The sequence below is a fragment of the Durio zibethinus genome, chromosome 15 (genome assembly GCF_047325235.1).
Source record: "Durio zibethinus cultivar Kanyao isolate XHJ-2024 chromosome 15, ASM4732523v1, whole genome shotgun sequence".
Taxonomy (NCBI): domain Eukaryota; kingdom Viridiplantae; phylum Streptophyta; class Magnoliopsida; order Malvales; family Malvaceae; genus Durio; species Durio zibethinus.
The window spans coordinates 5,395,202-5,419,762 of record NC_143176.1 but is presented as its reverse complement, the minus strand read 5'-3'; the positions used below and the strand labels follow the sequence as shown (position 1 = coordinate 5,419,762).

General features: G+C 31.0%; 2 protein-coding genes and 1 long non-coding RNA gene across 16 annotated transcripts; 1 reads left to right on the top strand and 2 right to left on the bottom strand.

Annotated features, from left to right (window-relative positions):
* Positions 1-1,937: 1,937 nt before the first annotated feature.
* LOC111301694 (uncharacterized) lies at positions 1,938-15,316 on the bottom strand. Of its 12 annotated transcripts, none has more exons than XR_016328093.1 (23): positions 15,048-15,194; positions 14,374-14,600; positions 13,014-13,070; positions 12,525-12,552; positions 12,318-12,440; positions 11,300-11,411; positions 11,036-11,073; positions 10,859-10,912; positions 9,849-9,917; positions 9,552-9,668; positions 9,356-9,424; positions 8,218-8,297; positions 7,880-8,008; positions 7,559-7,805; positions 7,004-7,096; positions 6,720-6,887; positions 6,145-6,275; positions 5,891-5,993; positions 5,117-5,241; positions 4,814-4,996; positions 4,651-4,698; positions 2,980-3,164; positions 1,938-2,187 (listed from the first exon to the last, which is right to left on the bottom strand). XR_016328093.1 is itself a non-coding variant. In XM_022897547.2 (22 exons), the coding sequence occupies exons 2-21, from the start codon at positions 14,466-14,468 to the stop codon at positions 4,659-4,661; spliced, it is 2,091 nt and encodes a 696-aa protein (XP_022753282.1). In that variant the 5' UTR covers positions 14,469-14,600; positions 15,048-15,194; the 3' UTR covers positions 2,795-3,164; positions 4,651-4,658. The 12 variants fall into 12 exon arrangements, 8 of the variants coding, with proteins under 8 accessions (XP_022753282.1, XP_089600587.1, XP_089600588.1 ...); XR_016328096.1 differs by having other exon boundaries at positions 5,891-6,023; positions 12,318-12,397; positions 15,048-15,191; XM_022897547.2 differs by lacking the exon at positions 1,938-2,187 and having other exon boundaries at positions 2,795-3,164; positions 5,891-6,023.
* A 406-nt stretch (positions 15,317-15,722) lies between these two features.
* LOC149514565 (uncharacterized) lies at positions 15,723-16,519 on the bottom strand. The gene is made up of 2 exons (XR_016327955.1): positions 16,208-16,519; positions 15,723-16,091 (listed from the first exon to the last, which is right to left on the bottom strand). It is a non-coding gene; the product is annotated as an uncharacterized LOC149514565 (long non-coding RNA).
* A 3,344-nt stretch (positions 16,520-19,863) lies between these two features.
* LOC111302326 (protein RICE SALT SENSITIVE 3-like) lies at positions 19,864-23,249 on the top strand. 3 transcript variants are annotated; one of them, XM_089744459.1, is made up of 7 exons: positions 19,864-20,571; positions 20,730-20,780; positions 21,331-21,459; positions 21,638-21,743; positions 21,976-22,017; positions 22,133-22,189; positions 22,536-23,249. In XM_089744459.1, the coding sequence occupies exons 1-7, from the start codon at positions 20,441-20,443 to the stop codon at positions 23,247-23,249; spliced, it is 1,230 nt and encodes a 409-aa protein (XP_089600585.1). In that variant the 5' UTR covers positions 19,864-20,440. The 3 variants fall into 3 exon arrangements, with proteins under 3 accessions (XP_089600585.1, XP_089600583.1, XP_089600584.1); XM_089744457.1 differs by lacking the exon at positions 19,864-20,571 and having other exon boundaries at positions 20,660-20,920; XM_089744458.1 differs by lacking the exons at positions 19,864-20,571; positions 20,730-20,780 and having other exon boundaries at positions 21,343-21,470.
* Positions 23,250-24,561: the final 1,312 nt, after the last annotated feature.

Genomic DNA, 24,561 nt, shown 5'->3' with positions numbered 1-24,561 from the left:
GTTAGTAACAATAAGTAATCATTTTTTATATTTGAGATCAATTATTTTGAGCAATGTTAAGATAGAAAATGATATAAATCATAAGAGTCAAATAAGAAAGATGAAGTGACGAATGCATCGAGTGTGTTGTATGATCATAACATGTCTTTAAAGTTAAAGATGAAGTTATATAGAATAACTACTATATGAAACTGAGTGTTAGACTGTTAAGAAACAATATTATAAGAAAGTGGGTATAGTTGAGATAAGATGATTAGATGGATGTGCGGTAAGATTAGAAAAGACAAAATAAAAATGAAGAGATTTAAAAAAAAAAAAAGAATAGTTCGAATTGAGCAAAAAAATCAGAGAGGGTCATTTGATATGGTTAGGATATGTGAAATGTAGGCCTATCTATGAATCGGTTAGGAAAAATGAGTTTTTAAATTTAGGAAAAACCAAAACTTCTAGAGGTAGACCATTAAAAATGTGAATGCAAGTAATAAAAATAATATGATGATTAAGGAAGTAGATGCAAAAGTTGTTCTTAATAGAAATGAATAGCACAAGAAATTTAAAATTACCACCTAACATGATTTCTATTTTTAGCCTTTCAAACACCAACCTCAAAATTATGGGATATAAGATTTAGTTTGTTGTTATTATCGAATACTTCATCTCTATTTAAAATGTGTATATTCACGAGTCAACTTGTAAAGTGATTTTTCCTTGCTGATTAATGCCTTGACAATACAATAACACAATATAAAAAAAAATACAAACGTAATACGATTTAAAATTTTAGCAAAAATTATATGAATCACACAAAAAAATGTGTTTGATGTTTGCCGTATCCATTAAAATTATGAAATAATAATTTTTGTGTTTTGCACACTTTAGACATAAGATTACCTAAATTGCCACTCACTAAGGTAACTAAATTGTTGTCCATCCCCTTTCAAAGGTGGGTGAACTTTTGGGATTAATTCTTTAAGTTTATCATGACGTTTTCACTGAACAGAAGAAAACTAGGTAAACATGAACTTACCACATTGACCAAAACCATAATCAATATAGCCAACCATTATGATCAAATATCTTTCATATCATGCCAATGAAATTAATCACCTAAGCTGGGAAAATACCTTCTTAGATAGAATACCGGAAAGACCAATGGCTGCCCCAGGCCTAGCATGACAAACAATATCATCAACCAATTCTAGCAAAGGATTTAGAAGTATACTTGCAATGATCACATTGTATTTTTCTCGTTCACATTCAACCACTAGCTCACATGTAGTCAAGCTTTTCAACATATTTATGTTCATCAAATAAGCGAAGAAAGCAAGGTTATTAATATCGTATTAGATAATATTTTTTAAAAAATATGATATATATTGGTATCGATTGTTTTAATATATTATTTCAGATTTTTTATTTATTACAAATATATTTATAAATATGCATAAATTTGTATCTTATAATACTATTAATAATCTACAAAATAAATATGTAATATCTTTAAAAATTAAATAAATAAGTTTAAAAGTATAAAAAATAATATTATAAATTTTTTATGATATTTTTAAATAATTAAACAAATCATATGATATTTAAATAAATATTTTTATGTAAATATTAAGATAAAAACAAATAGATGAAAAAATTAATTAAAATTTTATGATTGTTAAACTTTATAAAGGGAGTATAATTACTTTCTTAAAAGATATTGAAATATTTATAAATTTTTGTTTGAAAAATAAATTATAAAAAAAAAAGTTACAACAAAAAATAAAAAAATTTAATTTTTAATGATTATTTTATCAATTAATTTTATTTTTGTTAAGTTAAAAATAATTAAATAACAAAAAATAAGTTAAAATTATAAAATATATTTTACATTCATATACTAACTAAAATATTTTAATCTATCAAAATTCATTGAAACTGATCGAAACTAATGAAAATAATCGATTTTACTCAATACCATATGATAAAAAAATCACCTTTAATTATATAGTATTTTGATATAATTGAAACGTATATGCCGATGTCAAAATGAAATTAAGAATTATGGAAGGAAGCGTTGCCAGAAACCAGGTGTAATTGCAAATTTTCAGGTCCCAAGTCGTTCGGAGCAGCATTTTGACGTGCGGCTGTGATTGCTATAGGATCTACATCAATTCCAACAGACAAAGAAGTACCAAACTGCAGTTCACACAACATATTACAACCCTATTGGCAAGAACCTAAAATCACATGAAAATATGAGAAGAAAGTTGTCAAGATTCACATGTGAACATACCATCTCATAGCAAGAAGAGATGAGAAATGTAGGAGGCATATACACATGGAACATAAAACTCAAATGATCACATGTTTATCTAAGATCTCTGTTGATGGTCTTTTGGAGATGGTGACTGGGTGCTTTGTTAGAAGGTGATTGGGAAGCTGACCAAAGATAGAGATGACTTGAAAGACAAGGAATAGTCAGGGGGTGTTGGAGATAGGAGTTGGGGACGTGCTCCCACGTTCAAGTCAATCGAACGAAAAAGATAGAAGGCAAGAAAAAGAGCAGGTAGAAGGGGCTGAGAGTCGGTGAAAATAAGTTGGGGCTTGAATGATGTACATGTGCTCCAACCTCATCTTTTATGGTGTGGACAGGTTTCGATAGTGTATAGTTGGTTTGTTGTTAGTCAAGTCAATTCTTCGTCTGGTGGTCAATTGTTGTTAATCAGATTAATTGCTCATCTGGCGGTTGGCGATCGCTGACTTGACGGTTGGTGATAAATGAGGGTCAAAATATTGACTAAGATCAAAGTATTAATTAGATTATTAGTGCATAACAATATATTATAACCAAACTTATTATAAAAACAAATGGTGACATAAATGGAAGGTAACAACAATATCGGTGCCTAGAAATGCTTACAGATAACTCAGGTTGACAAGGCTTTATTGTGGTTAAAGTTCCAAGATATAATAAAAAGAAGCAGTTACCTTAAGTGCTGAAATTGTCAAAATCTCAGAACCAGTGCCATAATCCAAGAAGCCCTTTCCTCATATGAATCTCTGTAGTCTATAGCAGCAATAAGCAAAAACTGGAGGTTGGGTGCTCCCCAGTTCCAAGTGCCACCCCAGCATTCAGAATAATATTTGTTGCTTGAGTGGCTGGCATTGCTCGACTAGCACATGTAAAATGAAAAAAAAAAAAGAAAAAAGCATTATTACACAATAAAAATGTGATAAAGATCTTGTTTTGCTTTCTATCAATCATATGCAGATGACTCTTCTAAACTGTAAGGAACTTCTGCTGGTTTGTTTACTTCGTATATTTCCCCTCTTCCGACCCAGAAGTTGGCTTATTCATTCAACGTTTGCAATTAAACAGTGCTTGGCATTCAAAGTCCTAACAATCGCTACTCGAGAACTCAAATAGAATTTCAAAAGGTGTATATGAATTCAATTCCTAAATTTTATTTTGCCTATAATCTTAGGTTGCAAGCAAACCCACTGGTCACAAATTTGTGACAAAACCATTATGGATGGTTGCTATCTAGAGTTTCAACTTAGAAAATTTTGTGTAATAGGTTCTTTTTTTGTTGTTGCTTAATGACAATCTCCTTGCATCCAGCCTGAAAAGTTGAACCCTTAATTGAAATAACCTGTTATATATAAAACTTGTAAAACTTGTGGTAATTGAATGTTGCCAATGGTTGAGTTCTCTACTATTCTTGAGTTACTGATGTTCACTTTTAATCCACCATTAGTGTAATGCACAGTGGTCTAGGGTCGAGACAAACTTTTTCGGTAAAAAGAAAGGGGATCGTCAAGCTTTCCATCCAACTTAATTTTTTTTTTTTCCACTGGTTGATTTGAGGAACGCACTTTTTCGCATTGATTTGGTGTATTTAATAAATAAATAAATAAATATATATATGTATTAATTTTTCTAAATGCATTTTACAAGGATTGAACCAAAATTGACAGAGATAAAGCTCATATTGTTACCAACTAGACCCATGACAAAAAAAAGAGCTCATCTTCTAACCTTTAAGAACTTTGGTAGTTTGTTTTTTTTAACCAAGATTTTAAGAATCTACTTGGCTGAGGAGGAAGTATTACACCAGTGGCAGCCATATCTTATCTTCATATGAAACTTGGAAAGATCGATTTCAAAAACTTCTTTCAGCAGGAGACTATATGCTAGTAAGATAACCAGATCAACCATTGATAATACCAAACTCAGCTCTCTTCATCCATTAAAACATGGAAGGTTGGCGCTATTCACTCGAGACACCATTAACAACTAAGGATGACTGAAAAGGTGGCAATGGTAGCATGGCCTCCAATCCATTCATTCACGAAAATTATCAGATATATCACGGAAAACAAAGGAAGACTATTAACCCTAAGCAAATTCACTCGCAAGATTATCACTCAGATTATTTTTAATGAATGATTAATAGTTAATGAGATTACATCTTGTAATGTTATAATAGCAAAACCTAATTATGCATCAATGCTGCCACAGCAAAATAAAAATATGAAAATAGAAAATTAATCATAATGGATGATAAATACACAATTGCTTAAAATGTTATGTACATTAAAATCAGCAAAATGCATAAAGGAAAACACACTACAAAACAGAGATATAATCAAACTCACATTTTCCTTCAAGTTGGGTTGAGATCCCCCGACGTTTGGCTTTGCCATCTGCATCACATGAGAAGATTTCAGAACAGTTGGTGCCATTAAATAGCACATTGTAAATGAGACTTCATCTTCTAAAAAAAAAATCATTTGTTAAAGGAGTAATATTTCAACAAACCTAGAAAGTAAAAATCTCGCAAGAGGGCTCAAGTTGGAATTTGAATGAAGTTCTTTATGATGCTGCTTTTTCCTACCGTCAGTTTCCATGTTTGTATTTTGTGCATCTTTAGGAGTCGTCTTGCCCTTATTGAACAGGCGAGCTGCTAGCTCCTGCATATCTTTCACTGAAGATTCCTTTGAGCTGCAAAATTTTACCTCTGCTTGAGTTTCATCAAGTTAAGACCAAGATCAATTATGTGCAAAGGGGATGATACTATGGGATACAAAATAAATTATTTTATTTCCACAAAAGGTTTTTAACCTTGCCAATTGCTCAAGCAACCTGCGAACAAGAGCTTCACAAGATCCAGGCTTTGTACGCTCCATATTTATAAGAGAATTTGTAACTGCATGCACAACTGACCCTTCTGAATCATCAGCAATGACCTATATGCGCGCATTAACAAAACTATTAAGATGTAAACAAATAAGCATCACAGTGAACAGCTTCATTGTAAAACCATGTTTACGAGCTGGCTTTGAGTAGAGGCATAAATTTCCACAAACAAGCTTCTAACATGAATTAATGACTTAGAAACATGCATACTTTTGCTCAGTTCCATTCCATCTAGAGCACAGGCAAGGACTATTTACTAATTTAAGCATCAGCTCTTTCAGACTTCCTCATAATTTTTCTTCTATTAAGTTGCTCCTCTACCTCAAAACAACCATAGATCAATGTGATCTACTAGTCAAAACCATTTTAAATATCCTGTCTCTTAGTCCTGCATTTTACGGTCTTCTATCTTAACAAAGTAAATTTTTTATCGATTATACCTACTCATTAAGTTGGTATGACATCTTGTTTCACTCCATTATATGAATCAATCGTTACAATAAAGCTATTTTGATCCAGATGAATGAGAGTCTGCACCAAGATTAAGATCATGTTTTGCATACTTGATATAGAGAAATATGTATCATTGCAAGCATTTACAGACTCAGGTTTAAAGATTGCTTAAACTGGAGGAATATTTCAAAGTTACCTCTATCAGACTAATTGGCAAGGAAAAACTTAACATCATATGGTGCGCACCTCTTTTAGGGAAGGGATAAGCAACATGGATAGTGGTACAGATGACAATGCTATCTTTGCATTTTCTTCATCATCACTTGGTTGACGTGATCTTGGAAAAAATCTTTGCACATCAAAAAATTCACGTGAACTTCTGGAATAGAGTTGCAATACTTTAGAGATATTAAGACAACCAAACAATAACCAAAGCTACATAAAATTCTGCATAGAAGATATGGAAAGTTAGTTATTTATCAGTTATTTATCAGGCTTACCTGGAAGAATCAGAACTGTTACTCATTTGATCTCTTCTTCTGTTTTCGTGCCCAGCACTATTGATCTTGCTCAGTGCAGACCTGTCCCTAGCATTTCCTTTCCTTAACCCTGCTTGAATTGCGGACTTTGCCTGAAGAAACATATTAAAAGATGAGCTTTTCAACAGAAGCACTCTGTATCTAGAAGCTAATAATATATTCAAGTTCCATAGTAAACTCAGATTCTAAAGAAGGAATTTGAATCTCCAATAATAAATGCATTATTATGTTCAAAAGGTTTAAGCAAACACTAGGTAGACAGTAATTTATCTATTTGATTGTAGACTGAATTCAGAGCAATAAGTAAAACAATAAATTATCAACCAAGTGTCTGCTAAAGATGTATGGTAGCAAAAATAGTCAGAACAAAAACTGATGTTATACAAATATCATAAAACATATCAATATCTTTTATTAATCAATGAAACATACACTCTATAGACCATATGATTGTAGTAATTCACAGCTAAACAAGAAAAATCTGAAAAGGTTTAATCATAATAAAACTGATCAATAAAGATGAAAATAAAAGCAACCTCAGCAAGATTTGCTGCACTATCTTCAACTGATGCACTTGAAGTTCTCTCTTGAAATCCTAGCCTGGATCTTGGAGTTCGAGGAGAACCGGTGTCATCATGTTGGCCACGGAAAACAACAGTTCCACTGGTAGAAGCATCTTCAAAAGAAGCATATGCACTGCTAGACTACACAGCACATTGAAATCTAATAAAATCAATGGCTGGGACACAGAAGGCAACAGAGACTTTATCTACTTAATATTTTTGAGAAGACAACTATGAAGGAAGTGAAGGAAGCTTACAAGAGAGGATGGGTCATGAAACAATGAAGATGATTGAGATCCTCTAGGAGATCTTATGACAACAGTTCCCGACCCACTGACAGAAGTTTCATCCTGCGAATAAAGCAACATAAACAATGTCATAAGATCTGAGCATAAAAGGATCAAGTAGTTAAGTGTAAGAGACATAAAAACAACAGATTATATGAAACTGGCTCTAGTTGAAAAGAAATGGTTGGTGAATCCAGCTAAGTGAACTTTATTTATAGCCTCATTAGCCACAAACAGGAAAGAACTGCAAAAGACTTAATCATATTACTCCATTGCCCATCTTAATCAGATCTTTAATTCCACTTTGTCAATTTCAGAAAAACAACAGTCTTTGAAGCCCCTAGAACATCCCATGCAACAGAGCCTTTTACTAAGGACATAGGACAAAAGGGAAATTTTTAAGATGCCAAAAGCCACAATGGAGTGAAAACTTTTGCCATTGCTTCAAGTTCAGTGAGCATGCAATGTGTGTGTGTGTGTGTGTGAGAGAGAGAGAGAGAGAGAGAGAGAGAGAGAGAATCTTACATCATGGTAATTATCCTGATGTTCATCATAATATGACTCTCTAGAGTCTTTTCTAAAGGAAACTTCTGGGAATTCATCATGCGCATTACCACTCTCAGGAGCTCTTGGTACAGCTTGATTATATGCAACTTCTGGTTTCGTTTCTCTAACCTGAGGAGGTCTTACAGCACTTCGGACAGCACCTGTACTCTGTGGTCCACCAATGCTGAAGTCCCATCCAGCATTTTTAAATGTTTTCCCTTGATTACTGCTGATCAGAACAAGTCAGCAAAAATCCCACAAAAATCGACAAAGTACAGCTAATCAACACAATCAACCCACCTAGCTCGAACAGTTTCTTCACCTCTTATATCTCTTGTCACCTTCACAGTGTCAGTTGACTCTCCTACAGCTTTGGGGCCATTTCTGGGGGCTTCTGCATCTTCCTTTAATTGGTACTTTGGGCGCTCTCTATTAAGAACACAAAACACAAGCATCTTAACTACAATAACCAATGCAAGAATGATACTCTGAAGTTACATCTTTTTTTCATGACATGTCAGAAACATAACTAACACCTTAAGCATAATTTAGTGTTTCAAGGTGCTTTGACACCATAAACTCTGTCAGATACAGAATCCTATCATATGTAGATTATGAAACAAAGTACGAGATGGCACCTAATTCTCTCCAGAAGTCTCTGACTCTTCCTAGCATTCCTGATAAATCGATGCCTAAGAAGTTCCTTGGCACTAGACCTCTGAAATGAAACAGATTAAAGAAAAGTATAAGGCATTTACAGCATTCAGAAATAATTAAGCCAAAAACCCAGGATCACTCAAATTATACACATCAGAATAGTTTTAGAAGTCAATTCATGAACAGAAACATTGCACTTTAATTGGCAGCCGACAGAATTCAGGGAACAACTAGACACAAAAAACCCATTTTCTAACCTAATCTATATCAACTACCACACCTTACTGCAACCACAAAATCTATTTCCTTCTACATTTGGAAAAAGGATAAAAAGGTCGGATACATGATAAGTAGAGAAAGAACCAAAAAGACATTCCGTTCCATTTCCAATATGCAGAAATTTCACAATATGTCTCTGCTAATGGTTGGAAAACAATCAAGAAAACTCACAGATTAGCTTGAACAGAGGGAGAAAAAAATAGACAAAAGAAAAAATCCAAGATACATGAAAGCTGAAGAAATTAGCCAAAACTATTACTTAAAACAATCAACAGCTGCAAAGGCAGTCCCTTCGAGGTTAAAATCAGTAACATAGATCTAATGCAAGTTTCAATGCATTAACAGTATATATATTCAATTAGTTAATGAAAAATGGCTCAAAGACAATCCTCCATGCAATGAAGCACAATGCATGACGGATGTAAAATTCCCCATTTAAAGGTACAATAATTCCACTTCATTCCTTCTGCTTATTGCTAAAGGTACTGCCTCTTTTCAACACAGCCAAAAGATCTTATTTCCATCATCACTTTGATCTCAGACTGGACAGTTATTAGCATTCCAGAGATCAAGATGTATATTCTAAATTAATAAATGATGTTATATTAATAAAGGACTAATTTGTGGCGTTTTCTTACTCTATTTAAAACCCCATGGTAAACACAAATGGAACTGATGACTTTGCCAAAAGAAAAAAAATTACTATTTCTAAACATAATTTATCATAAATAGGCAATCACATCTCTATCATTAAATTGGAAAAGTCTCCGTATCCATTCCAACAAAATTGACAAGAAAATTAATACAAATAGAGGGAAATGTTAAAGCACAATCGCTTACCTCAGCAGGTACTTTCTTTAAACATAAGGAAACAAATTCTTTCATAAGGCGGGAAAAATGCTCATCCAACTGCAGGATAGAAATTTTGAATGCATATAAACTGTAAAGCATGATCATTCCATCTCGAGAATGAGAAACATGAGAATAAATCATTTGACATAAATTTCATCATGATAATAAAAACTATTGAGATTACCTGAGGTGGATTTTCTCGAGGTATTATAAAGAGAACTCTCATAGGGTGAAGGTCTGCAAGTGGAGGTTCTCCTTTGGCCATTTCAATCACAGTTATGCCCAAAGACCATATATCAGCCTGTATTAGCAAAGAGTCCCAGTGATAAAATGCTCATTACAGCAACGCTTAGCAGGTAAAGACATTGCAGGCTATGCATATGTGCATAGGAGGGAGAGAATGTGCAGATGGATGGCAGGTGACAGCAACAAAACATGTCAGAACTCAAGAAAAACTCCAAAGGACAGCTTTTAGAAGTACCTTCTCATTGTATCCTTCTGTATTCTGAATCACTTCAGGTGCCATCCAGAATGGTGTTCCTACAAAAGTCTGACATTTTTAACCATATTAACTTATTGACAATCATATGACAACCACAATTTGTAACGCTGTTTGTCTAAAAAGGTAGTGAATTTTGGGGTAAATGGAATGTGGGAAAATTTTAATCCTTTGATAAATATCATTCAACTTTCTTTCTAAGGCAACCATGCCCTGGTGGCAGTGAATACATAGGATGTAAAAATCAAATGGATGGCAATAGTACAACAATACCATGCTAAAGCAGCCATTTGATAAAGCAGTTTAGCAAGAGAAGACAATTCCAGATATGATGGTATGGAAAGATACAGATAATAATTAGAATGAACAGTATAAAAAAAAAGGTTGTGATCCAGAACCACTGGTATTCACTACCAAAGTGAACCCGCCAATTCCAAATTGAATGTCCAACTTTTTGGAACATACCAATATTGTCTTTTTTCCTTTCATAAACAACTAAAACCTAATCTTTTATATATTGAAAACAAATTTTTCATTTTTCTAATTTTAAAAACCATTGAACAGTTTTCAAGAAACTAAATTCTAGTATAAAATACCTTAAAGTGAAAGCCTTTTCAAAAACTAGAGTCAAGTCAAACGTAAACCTTGAATTTAAAGTGTAAACAGCATAAATCAAAGCCTTCAGTAAACTAAAACTTATCCGAAGAAAAATTTGTTATAATTTAGCAGCTAAAGAGCATATAGGGAGATGCAGATGGAGAGATCATCACCAACCAAATGACTACGTTTCTTTTCTTTTCTCGAAAAGAAATGCACATGAACCAAAAAAAATTAACTTTTTTCTACACAGAGAGAGAGAGAGAGCACAACCAGAAACCACAAAGTCCCTAAAGACATAGAAATTTAAAAAAAAAAAAAAAACTGCAGCAGCTACAGCCTGAAATGGGCATTCATGCCTGTTGGAAAATTCTTAACAAAACAAAATTCTGTACCTTCCTCCTTGATATCGTCCTTGTTAATTGTGCTGAAACACCAAAATCTGCAACCTGTTACAAGGCCAAAACTTAACTAACAAAAGTAAAATGCATATTCCTACTCGGCTACATTCATAGCCACCCCATACAAATGATTCATGTTAAATATGAGCCCATTGAGAGGAAGAAAAGTACCTTAACATCACCATTCTCAGTCAATAAAATGTTTGCAGCTGCCAAAAGTGATAGCAAAAATATTGTCAGTGAACAAAGAATGTCACTAAATCCAAACATTCAAAGATATTAAATGAAGGCTGAAAACAAAGGAGACAAATAATTTGAAGCAGAGCATACGCCTATAAAAGTCTCTAAAACCGATTGTTCAAAAATTTTTCTTCTTATCTACATGAAAACTATTTGTAACTTATAGGTGGATCTGAGAGAGTGAAGAAAAACAACCTTTGATATCTCTGTGAATTTTTCCTTCACTATGTAAATATTCAACTGCATGCAGTAAATCCCGTGAAATACAGGCAATTGATATTTCATCTAGTGGAGGGCCTGATTGAAGCTGTACATAAAGAATCGTCATTAGCTTTCCAGAAAAACAAAATGTTACTCAGGAATTATAGTACATCAAATCCGATAATAAACAACTGCACCGACACAAACGACGAAGACTAGTTCATATGCTACCAAAGCAATACAAGGAAGTTGGTGGTTGTATTGTACCCCCAAATAAATCAAGTCAGAGATTGTGTGCTGACACTAGAACATGAAAAAATAATAAAGAAGAAAAAAACACCATTGTCTACTAAGAAAATGCCTTGAAATTGGAGCTAAAAGCACTGATGAGAAAATTTTGTACTTCTACAGGAAAGATGGCAGCATTGCCTTCAAAATTTTGCAATTATCGTTACCTACTTTGGTTGACAATTAGAAATGAAAGGTAGTTCTATATAATCTTATATCACATCATTAATATTTTAAAAGTAAACAAGATCATTATTAGCCACTCTCTCCCCTTGCCACCCCCCCAAAAAAAATAAATAAATAAAATAAAATAAAAAGAAAAGAAAAGCAATGGCAGTTCAAGGTCAATGGACTTGATCCATGTGGAAAAAATGGTTAGAAAAGTAAGAAGGAAAAAGTTACTGAATCAAGTTTTTAGAATCACTAAGAAATACAGAGAGCAATATTAAAATTCACCCCTTATCATTTATTGCATAGGCTTAATCAATTACATTTCCTGATTTATTTCTTCCTCCTAATGAAAAAATTGCAATGATCTTGCTTATGGTCACTTTCAAATTTACTAATATCTTGGTCATAAACATAGTGAAGCCAAAAAAACACATTTCATTAAACCAAAGAAAGAAAAGTATAGTTAATATAAATTGTGAGGCAAAACTTCCTAGTTAATCTTCAATCAAATATAACACCAAACATGTTGAAGCAAGTAATAGAAGTAACCTACTAGGTCAGCAACTGAACCACCAGCCATGTATTCCATTATTATCCATAGTTTAGTTTGGTGAAGATAGGAACCATAATACTCTGTGATATATTGACAACGGCATTGTGACAAAACAGAAATTTCCTGGAAAAACACAAACATATGAAAAAGCTAATAACCTACTCATTAAAGACATAGGATGCTAGCTCACAAGAAGTAAGGTAATACCTTCTGGATGTCCTCAATTTCATCCTCACTGCAGAATGCAAAACAAAGGCAAGCATAAGAAACAGCTAAAAAACGAGCAAACAAAACACTAAGTGAATGAAAGAAGTTGTTATATCATATATGCCCCATCTACTAGCTAGTAAATAAAGGCATCTGCAAACTCCCATGCAAGTTGATGAACTATAATGGCATTTCTAGGGATGAAATTGATAAAGGGAAGATAAATTTGCTTTGCTGAACATGCACAAACTATTGATGCAATTAATTTATTTATCAAGCAAAAAAGCTTTGTAACCCAAAAAACCCAAACATATACATAGAGACTTAGAGTAAGAGGGAAGGAGCAAAAGAAGCAACTTATTACTTAACAAATGATCAAAGAACAGAAGAACATAAACAAGACTTTCTTGCTCATAGCAAGCATCTTCCTGTTGACACTTGAATAAGGAATGGAAATCAAAGAAAAATTTAACAAAGCTATCCACTTACGATTCCTCTAAATCAATAACTTTAATAGCAACTTCTTTGTTAAGTTCCTTATCAAACCTGCAATCAAGAAAGGCATCAGCTATCCATCTCAATTCAAAATTCCAAATCTCAATAATGTGGGAACCTAGAGAGAAAATAAAAAGATCAAAGAGAAATGTGGGAGAAAAGGTGATGGGAACAAAGGACATTTGAGAAGAAATAGAGAAAAAAATAGAGAATCATTGCAAGGAAATTCCAAATCTCAATAATTTCATAATCTAAAGCTACAAAAACAGAAACAATATTGGTATTCATAAGCTAAATCCTAAACCTTAAGATAAACACAAAACACAATATATAACCCTAAAATGCCTAGAAATTACAATGAAAGTAATGTGCAGCTTTTATAAGTTCTAATTCACATTTTGATCTTGAAGTTGTATATATAGGTTAGGAAAGGGGGAATTGCATTTCATTGATAGATTATCCATCAATTTATTGTTCTGTGCCTGTTTAAGCCAACAATATCAGAGGGACCACACCCATTAAAGCCCTACTTAATTATGAAGTTCCAATGTTCCATGATTCCATCACATGAAAAAAAATGAATTTTTTTCTCTCTCTCCCGTTTTTTTTTTCCTTTTTGGGTCAAATGAGGCCACTCTGCAACGATTTAAAACACGGTATAACTAAAATTCAGTTTCTTGAGGAAACTCAACATTCTGCAACCTTGCACTTCGTTCTAATAGTTCAAAAAATTTAGCAATGCTCCTGGATAGTACACAAGTACTTTATTTTTGCAACAGTCACTACCAAGCCTATCTATTATTAACATTTACTAAGTGATATGCCTATCTCAGGATCCAATAGTTCAAACTTTGAAGAATCAAATCAGTATCAATGAAATAACAAACATAATTGAATAAAGTTATTATAATGCTCATAAAGTTATCAAATGTCTCCATATACTCCTAATTAAAGTGTATAAGATTTAATTGTCAATTTGTGGCTTAGTCAATCAACACCCATGAGCCTTAAGGCTCCTTTTTCCCCCCACTCACAGGAAGATTTTTTTTTATATATATTTAAATAAAGAAAAAGATTCAAATTCAAATCTTAGGGGCATGATATATTTTCAACAAAGGCTATAAAAGATTTCAAGCCAACACTAGCATTGCTATCATTTACTCCTATCAAACACCAAGCAACTCCTAAATTGAACACTGGTAACAAAGTTCTACAATGTGCAACATGATACATTCAATCACAAGTAACAGTGTCACATTCAATTGAAGTTCTTTTCTTATAACAAAATGTAAACAAACAATGCAAATGGACTCAAGTAATGTGATAACGAAAGAAATTGAAATAATAGACTTACGCTTTATAGACATCGCCAAAGGATCCTCTGCCAATCAACTCCAACTGACTAAATCTAGACCCTGCTGCTTCTTGTAAACCTGCTATATCAGCCATTTCTACAAACAAACCCCTTACACCAAAGATCAAAGCCACCCCAAAAATCTGACCCCTCACATTCCACCCATCCTTCAATTACAATTCAATACCCACTCCAAATTGCCAAAACCATACTCAAAAACCCAATCCCTGAAACAGAAATTTAAAACAAAACCCATTAATATCTCTAATAAAAATCACTACTTTAAATAACAAAAACAAAAGCATACCCAAAGAAACCCACATTTCAAGATCTAAAAACCCAATTAGAAAAAACTTTTGTAACAAAAAAACCGAAATCGAAAATTGCCCATATGCTCTTACACTGAAAGCAAATCATATACAAAAGAGACACCCAAAAAGAAACACAACAATAAAAATTTCCTTTCTTGTTAGGTGAAAGAAATGATATGTTAAAGTGACAAGCGAACAAAAACAACAAGAATTCTTACAAACAAATTTAACAACTACCCATTACAAATTTCACTCTCCTTTGATAGCGAAACCACAGCACCCCCCACGTGTCTTAAAAAAACAACTTGGTTTTTTGTTTCATTATGTTTTTTTTCTGACGGAATATTGTTTTTTTAATTTTACCTGTTTGATTGTGGCAGATCTTTCTCTTTCGGTTTTTCGATGTTTGTCTCTCCCTGTTTTCGTCGAGAACGAGAAAGGATTTTTCAGAGCTTTGAAAAAGATCGGAGATAAAAAAGGAAAGGCGTTTCTTAATGGAATTTCTCTTCTTTGTATTTTTTTTTTTTTTCTTTTCCGTTTACTGGTAAATTTAATTTCAGAAATGAAGTAAAACTCATCGTTTTGAAGAGTTTTGTTTGTACATAAACGTCAACATTGCGATGAACTGGCCCTCACCTTTTGTCTGCATTTTTTTGTTCTTTTTCTTTAACACTCAAATGGGCCGATCCAGAACGGCCCACTTAGGTAAATGGCATGGCTTAACAAGTCCCATGGCCTCATTGGACTGCACGAATCATTCTAACAAATATCACAGATGAGTTGAATTTTTAAATTTGATAAACAAAATTAAAAGATTTCACATATTTTATTATTTATTATACTAATTTTTTAATGCACTTTAATGAGATATGTAACAATTCTTTACTTCCGTTAATGGAATTTTAAAAATGTCAGTGCTGGTGTATTTAGCTAAGTTTTTGTAAATTAAAATTTTGCTATTGAAAATTTTTTTTCATGTGCGATCTGTGATTCCCATGGCAGCCTCCAAATCATTTTAGTGCATTTTAAAACCAACTCTGCAAGGAAATAAAATTTTTCATTATTAGATAGGTGGAGCAGCCTCCTCACTGTACCATGATTTCGAGTTACGTACAGATTCAAACAACATAAAGAGCTAAGTCTTTGTCGGAGTCATTTGCGTTGTTGCTGGTGGTTTTGCTGCTGCTGGTCTTGATTTTGCTTGTGCTGCTGCTGTTGGTTTTGCTCCTCTTATTGGCTCTGCTGAGTCTGATCACCTTGCTGCAGCTGGTGCTGGTGCTGGTTTTGATTATGTTGAAACTGAGCTTGATTATCCTGAATAACATATCTACTTTGCTGAAGATGATGAACTTATTTAAAGAGTTTAAATGTTTCAATGAATTCTTGGGTTACAGCCTGGATTTCCACCTATCAGGGGGAGAAAAAAGAGAGACTGAGAGTAGCACAAGATTGAAAGCATTTATAAACTAAATTTGGTGAGGTCATTAAGCTGTTGTATCAAAATATTGGAATTAAATCTCTACCTGACCAACAAGTTTTAAATGCTCCAGTGATTTTCTGACGACCAGTGGAAACTAGGCTTCCTGCATGTTAAACATGGAATTTTCATGGTTCTGGTCAGCTTCAGGGACCAGAATTTGATTAAATGTTTGGTTGAATTTGGTTGATGAGAGAGTAAATGAACCAGATCCTGCTACAGCACTCTTACTTTGATCAAGTAGGCTTGTTCTGGTTAGGATCTGAGAGCAATAGCTAAGAAAACCCAAATGTAATCTGCCAATTACGAGCCAGAAAAGAAAATTGATGCGACTGATAATTTTCCAATTCAACCAAATTATAATTTTCCAATTCAACCAAATTCAATAATATCCAAACGTTGAGAGTAAAAAAGAGCTGACAAGAACGTCTGGGTTTGTCCTACTTACTCGTCCCCTTGACTCAAAGATACGTGTTAGACCATTTATAATATGTTGCGGGAAAAACTCTTCCCCTTAGCTTAAAGATATGTTTTAGACCCATCACTAATATATTACGGGAAAGTTTTAAAAGAAAAGTTTTAAGTGAATTTCATGAAGTTTTATATTAAAAATAATTAAATAAAAATTTAAATTAATAAATTTACATGTCTTATTACATAGATTGTATATGCAAATTTTGAAAAAATTAATAAATTTTGATATGTTTTTAGATAAATATTTTTATCAAAAATTTTTATGAAATTTTTATCTAAGTTAAAGATATGTTTTAGACCCATTACAAATATATTACGGGAAAGTTTTAAAAGAAAATTTTTAAGTGAATTTCATGAAGTTTTATATTAAAAATGATTAAATAAAAATTTAAATTGATAAATTTACATGTCTTATTACATAGATTGTATATGCAAAATTTGAAAAAATTAATAAATTTTGTTATAATTTTAGGCAAATATTTTTATTAAAATTGTTTACTAGATTTTTATTTAAGTATGCATTAATTTTTGTTTATAAACGACATTTTCAATAATTTTTTTTTTACATATTATTAATTTTTTTCATTTAATTTTATCTATTGATTTGGATATTTTATTAAAGTTTTTATTGAATAATTTTGGTAAAAAAATTTTCATAAATTTTACTTAAAATGCAAACTATTCTTTATTACTAATACCCGATCATTTGATTCAACTCATAAGGATATAAAATAGTTTTAATTATATATTTAATTATATATTTATATATGTATTATATTAATAAAACTATTATTTAATATTTTAATTTAAAATATTATATTTATATATAATTAAAATGTAATTTATATTAAAAAAATTAATATTTATGAATATTATACTAAACTAAAATTATTAAATTAATTTTCAATTGGTTGCACTTTTATATATATATGCAGAGTTAAGTAAAAATCAAGTATTAAAAATGATGTATTTACTGTGCATGTATATTCTAAAGATAAAAGTTCAAGGTTTCATAAGAGTTGATCATATAAATAGTATGAAAATACATGCATGGAGCGTACTTTCGAAGCCAATATTAATAAAATAAAATAATTTATATTAATGGCTTATTTATGTATAAAATAAAAATTAAAAATTTATTTAGATACAAATTAAAAATTAAGAATTTATTTGAGTGCAAATTAGAATTTAAGGTTTATTTGAGTATAATAAAAATAAAAGATTTATTTAAATAAAATGATAAAATTCAAAAGTTTTTTTTTAATTATTTTAAATTGTTTGGATGGTATTGATTTTTACGTAGTTTAAGAAAAAAAATTTTGATTTTAATGTATTTAATAATAAAATAAATTTTTATATAAAATCGAAGTTTCATTATTTTTAATATCAAAAAATAAAAAAATGAAGTTAGAATTGTAATTAAATGATGGTATAATTTTCACATAGCATTATTTTATGAAATAACTTCAACCTTTTTCGTATAAAAACTTCTCTTAAGTTATTTTTTTTTCTTAACAAAAAAAAATTTTATCTGAATAAAATAAATTGCCAGAAGCTTATATATCTTTTTGAACTTATTTTTACTGATCACAGTTTCAATATTCAAATGCTAATCATAATCCAAATCAATTTTACCAAAGGTAAAAATATTTGGGATAAAGCTTGTTTTCATAAAAAAGAAACAGTGGTTTTTACTTTTTAGGTAAAAAAAAATTTGTACTTTAATATAAACCCTAGTTTCTGCCAAAAAATCTAAGCATGAATTTCTATTTTTTTATAATTGTAGCAAATTACAATTTTTTATAGTGTTTAGGATAAGATGATTACTTAAAAAATTATAATGATTAATATACGATATTAGATCACTATATTTTGTAGGAACTTAGTAATTCTATGTGGTAATAATCTTAGATAACCAAAAGTGATGAAATTATTATTTTAGAAGGTAATTTAATTCTCATTTAAAAAGGTAAAAAAATTTTATCATTAAGATAAAGTAATATATAAAATTAATTATTAAAAACTTACTTTCTTTTAAAGTTGTAATTATTTTATATTATAAATATTATATTTTTAAATTAATATTCATTGTAACAAGTTCAAAAATAATTTGTATTTTTTATTTTTAAATATTTTATATATAGTATAAAATTTTTTATTTTTCTTTTATTATAAATTTAATAGAGTAGTTTTATTTTCTAATTCAAATTTTTTACATAATTTATATTATAAAAATTTATTTAACTATCAATGAATATATTTATTAATGTAATAATTTAATTATATTTTATTATACAATAAATAAAAATATTATTAATATTTTACAAATTATTATCTTTAAAAAAATTAAAATCATTAACTTTGTAACTATTAAAATTTATATGATTATTTTTGTACTTTTAAATAAAATAATATTTGATTTTTAAAAATTTTGAACACAATGATTGTTAATTCGTAAGAATTAATAATTATTAATAAAATAAAATAATTTTAAATTATAAGTAGTAAAATCACTTTGATAATAAAATTACTTTGATTATTGCATTATCATGATAATTTTATAAAATATATCAAACGCTACTTTTCAACATATATAATCGTTTATAAGTTTCATATGGTGTAATTATATTTAAAATTTTGATTTTTCAAATAAAATTATTTATAAGTCAATTGGATTGAATTAAATTTGATTGATTTTTGAATTTTTTTTTTTTCAACAGCGATTCGGATTCGAACAAATTTGATTACTGTTCAAAAACTATTAAAATATTAAAAAATAATCTTTATATCAATATTTTATATTTTTGTAATTATATTTAAATAATTTTTCATTTTTTAAATAATAACTCGAGCCATACAAGGCATGGTCTACAAAACTAATATTAAAGGCTTCGCCCAAATCGGACAAAGCCTGCGAGCCAGACGAATATTCCGACTTGATCTATTTATGATTTTGGTCTTATAAAAATTTTTACAAAATCTTGACTTAATCATAATATTTCATAAATTAACTCAAAAGGATTTTATAAATATAATTAAAACATGTCAAATTTCGTAATAACTTTTACTGAATGAATTCTTTAAAATCAAAATTTTTATGTTTGAAAGATATTTTATCTTTAATTTTTTTTATTGCATAAAAAATAAAAAAATGATGAGATTCAAACTCTTATTGTATATATCATTTTAAAATTTATTAACTATTAAATCAAAAAATTGGTGTCTTAATTTTACTATCAAACGCAAAAATATATATTTTCTTTTTCAAAAATTCTAAGCCCAAATCAAAACAAAATAAAAGTTTGAAAAGAGTTACATAGACATGATGAGCTATTCATTTACCCTAAAACAAAAAAGGTGATAAGAGAAAGGTAATATTAGCTAGTTCAGTAGTTTAAAAAAAAAAAAATACAAAATCAAGAACCAAACGAACTGTTCCGACGGTTCCCGTCCAACACGCTTCCTTCTAACTTCTCATCAAAAAAAAACGGTTCTCACTCTTCTATATATTTCACACTTCCAAACCCACACTCATAACTTAGGCCTGTAAGGCTAAAATGCTGTTGCCACACTTCTATATTTTTCACACTTCCAACTCCTTAAAACAACAAACAGCAAAGAGAAGCTGTTGATAAAAGAGGGCGAAAGTGAGGGATAAGGGAAGAAAAGAGTTTTGCTTTAATGGTTTGGGGTTGATAAGCAGAGAAAGAAGTGATTGTCAAAAACAAAGCGATAAAAAAAGGTATACATATAATTTCTTACATATAAATATAAACAGCTATATATATAGAGAAAGAGAGATCAGATGGTGGGCTTAGGTTCAGCAGATAGGAGCAAAGAAGCTGTTGGGATGATGGCCCTTCATGAAGCACTTAGAAGTGTCTGTCTCAACTCAGGCTGGACTTGCTCTGTCTTCTGGACCATCCGTCCTCGCCCGTATGTTCTTTTTGTTCCCTTAAAATTTTCAACTATATTTTTCTCTCTTTCTTTGTATTTATATGCTTGTTATCTTACTAAAGTTTCCATCTTTTTCTTCCAGTTTTGTGTTTGTTTTCAGCTGTTTTACTTACTTGGGTTTATTTCTTTTGGTGTAGGAGAGTGAGGGGTGGTAATGGTTGCAAGGTTGGAGATGATAACGGCAACTTGTAAGTATGTTTGTTGTTGTTCTTTTAAGACTTTTTTTGTGTTTGTTTTCAGCTGTTTTACTTACTTGGGTTTATTTCTTTTGGTGTAGGAGAGTGAGGGGTGGTAATGGTTGCAAGGTTGGAGATGATAACGGCAACTTGTAAGTATGTTTGTTGTTGTTCTTTTAAGACTTTTTTTGTTTGGTTCCTGGGAAAACAGAGGAAAATGAGGGATGTATTAAGGTTTAAGTGTTATAATCTTTTGACCGAATGAGGATACATTGACTTATTTATTTTAATTTTTCCTTTATACTTCTTGCGCTTCACTGATATAAAAGGTTGGCATTACTTGTTTGCTTGTAGAAACAGTGGAGAAAACAGAGGAAATTTGGTTCATGAGAGATGTGGAGGTGTTGAGTTAAATTTGAGTTATTGATGGATTTTATGACATGGGTTTTGTCAAATTGTAAATTGGAGGCATTTTCATGTTTAAATTTAGTAAATTTATGTTTAATTCTGTGGTAAATTTTGAATTTTTTCCCTTTTTTTGTGGTGAAAATTTCATATGAAGGATGTTGATGTGGGAAGATGGATTTTGTGGAGGAAGAGCTACAGATTGTTTGGAAGAGATTGATGGAGAAGATCCAGTGAGGAAAGCTTTCAGCAAAATGTCCATTCAGTTATATAATTATGGAGAAGGGTGGGTACTGGGTAGGTGCTATTAAATTGTTCTTTTTCATTTTGCTTCAATTCTACCCTCCCTGACCCCTCTTTCTCTGAATAAAAATATATGGTAAAAGAATTTGAAAGAAAATTATTATTTTTGTTTCTTTATTGTTGTGTGTTTTTGATTGGTTGAAATATGGTTTGATGAACAGGTTAATGGGAAAAGTTGCATCAGATAAGTGCCATAAATGGGTATTCAAAGAACCAACAGAATGTGAACCCAATATCTCCAATTATTGGCAGAGTTCATTTGATGCTGTATGTCTTATAGCCCAGCTTCATCTTCCCTTTTCTATTTTTAAAAATTTTGTTGCATTTTTTCTTTTTAATCTCAGTTGTCTACCCTATTTTTAGGTTTGGGTTCAATGATCAAGTATCTGTTAATGGAAAGTTGGTGTGTGGCAATTATGCTATGCTTTATTATATTTGGTAGATAGTGTATATTTATGGTTGATGGTCACCTTCCCCTTTTGTTGTTATTTGATTGCAGCTTCCTCCTGAATGGACTGATCAATTTGAGTCAGGCATTCAGGTCAGCATAGAAACAACTTATTTTCACTGTTTTTATTCTTATTCTGGTTTGTTTTTTCCCCTATTTTGTCTAGTCATTGAGACTTTGGTGGTGATTCTTGATTTATCTTGACCAGACTATTGCTGCGATTCAAGCTGGCCATGGTGTTGTCCAGTTGGGTTCCTGCAAGATTGTGAGTCTGATAATAAAATTTTTTAATTATTAGTTATTTTAATTGTCAGGAAATTTGCTCTTAGAGAATTTAATTTATGGGTTTTTTTTGGCATAAAAGAAGCTGCAACTTGGGGTTGGGGAAAAAGATTGGCAGTATTGGGATTTCTGAGTACTATCACTTAAAGTGATTGTATGAATTAGCAGAGTTAAACTCCCAAGTTCATTTAATTTACGGGTTTATTACCTTTTCACGGTTGATTTTTGAGATCAAAGTCAGGTCTTCCATTGGTGAAATCTTACTCTAACACACAAAGCTGAACTGTTTGATGATTTCGATCTCATTGAGATGTTGTGTGGATCCTCAGGTGCCTGAAGACCTCCATTTTGTGCTAAGAATGAGGCATACCTTTGAATCTCTTGGCTATCAATCTGGTTTCTATCTCTCCCAGTTGTTTTCGTCTAACAGAAACAGTTCCTCTTCATCTGCAATTCCTTCGGAGCAGTCTGCTATTCCAACCCGGCCACCTTCTCCAATCTTCAACTGGGGCCAGAGGCCGCTTCCACCAGTGACTTCAATGCTTGCTTCACCTGATTTTCATAACCAGGCTAGCCTTGGATTGCCACGAGCCAAAGATGAGACCCACATGTTTCTCCTGCCTCGTTCATCTAAACCCCGAATGGAAGATATGATGGGTGAACATGAAAATGACATCAAATGGCCTAATAGCTCGACTTTCTTCAATACTCTCACTGGACAAACTGAAGATGCCAAGCCTTTACTTAACCCCGAGAGCCTAGGAAACAAACCAGACCACCGCCATCCAGTTACTTTTGAAGGAAAAGATTCTAATCAAAATACAGATGCTGGTGCAAGCCCCAATGAATTCATGAGCCTGGAGAGTCATCCAGAGAATATGAGGAAGATAGAAAACAAGTTTAAACGGAGCTTTACATTACCTGTAAGAATGCCTACATCGTCATCTTCAACTTCAGTATATCATCACCAGCACCAATCTGTGGAGTACAGGAACTCTGAGGCAGGGATGTGCAACGATGTCATGGAAAGTTTCTTGGAATGAAATTTAGAAGGGCTGTATTAGAGGGAAAATAGGGTGAGAATTTGTGTTTACCCCAAGGTTTTGTGTTCCTTAGTAGTTCAAATTCCTGTTTTCGTTTTGATGTTCTCTTACGTCTGTGTCTTAATCCATTAAATTGAACTTTCTAATAATTTGTTGTAGTTTATCGTAACATAAGATTTTTCTGTTGGGCTTCTTTCGAATATTGACTTGAATTTTGAAATTAATAAATTCTATTTGATTAACAAAATAAAATAAGATAATTCAATTAATTTAATTTTGAAGATTTTGAGTCAAAATTAATTAAATTTAGATAAGTCTACAATTCAATTCAGGTGTCTTTATAATCTATTGAACCTCTGATGGATGTGCAATTGTTAGAAAAATTTGTGCCAAACGACGCTAGGCATCCATTTGGATGTCAAAGCCGCGGCACAGTTAGAGGCTTGAATCTCATTTCTTCACCAGTGGTTCTTAGTCATTTTTGTGTTGTTTTTTTTTTCCCTTCATTTTATGTTAATTTAACAATTTCTCTTTTCATTTTATTTTTTATTTAAAAATAAATTTAATAATAAAATTTATTATTATGTAATAAATAAATAAATAAATTTTATTATATAATAAATTATTTATTAACAGAATTATTATTTATCATAAATATATTTTTATAAAATTTCAATTACTTATTAATTTTATAAATATTAAATAATCTAAAACTTTTATTATACACTAATTTTAATCTAACGTTTTTAAAGAATTTTTTTTTTATAGTTTTTCTCACCATCATTGTTGTAGTTGTATTTAAACATTTATTTCACCATTAACTTTAATTTTATTATTATAATAATTAATTTTACCTCTATTATTTTTAATTTTTACCGAAATTAATCTTATTGTACACCTATATAGAACCTAAAAGCCAAGTCAAGAACTCATTTGAAACAGGCCAAAAAGGTTGGGCAATGCAAATTTTCAATATACAATGTTAGCCTGGCATGTGGTTACTTCAGTTCCAAGCATGAGATTCTTCCAGAGAAAACATTGAAGATCATAATGGTTTTGTTCAAACGATTGTTAGTCTATTGACCTTCTATTTTAAATAATAAACTTTATAATTGAGATTGTATATCATTTTTCTAAATGTATCATTGTTTTCATTTTTGAAAATACAATAAAAAATGTCTTCAAACTGTAATTGAATCTAATCCCTCTATAAACAATTTTAAAAACACTCTTTCGCATTGATCTGATATATCTAAAATTTTAATGAAAATGCTACGCAAATGTAGTATTAAGCTGTTGCATGCTTGCTATA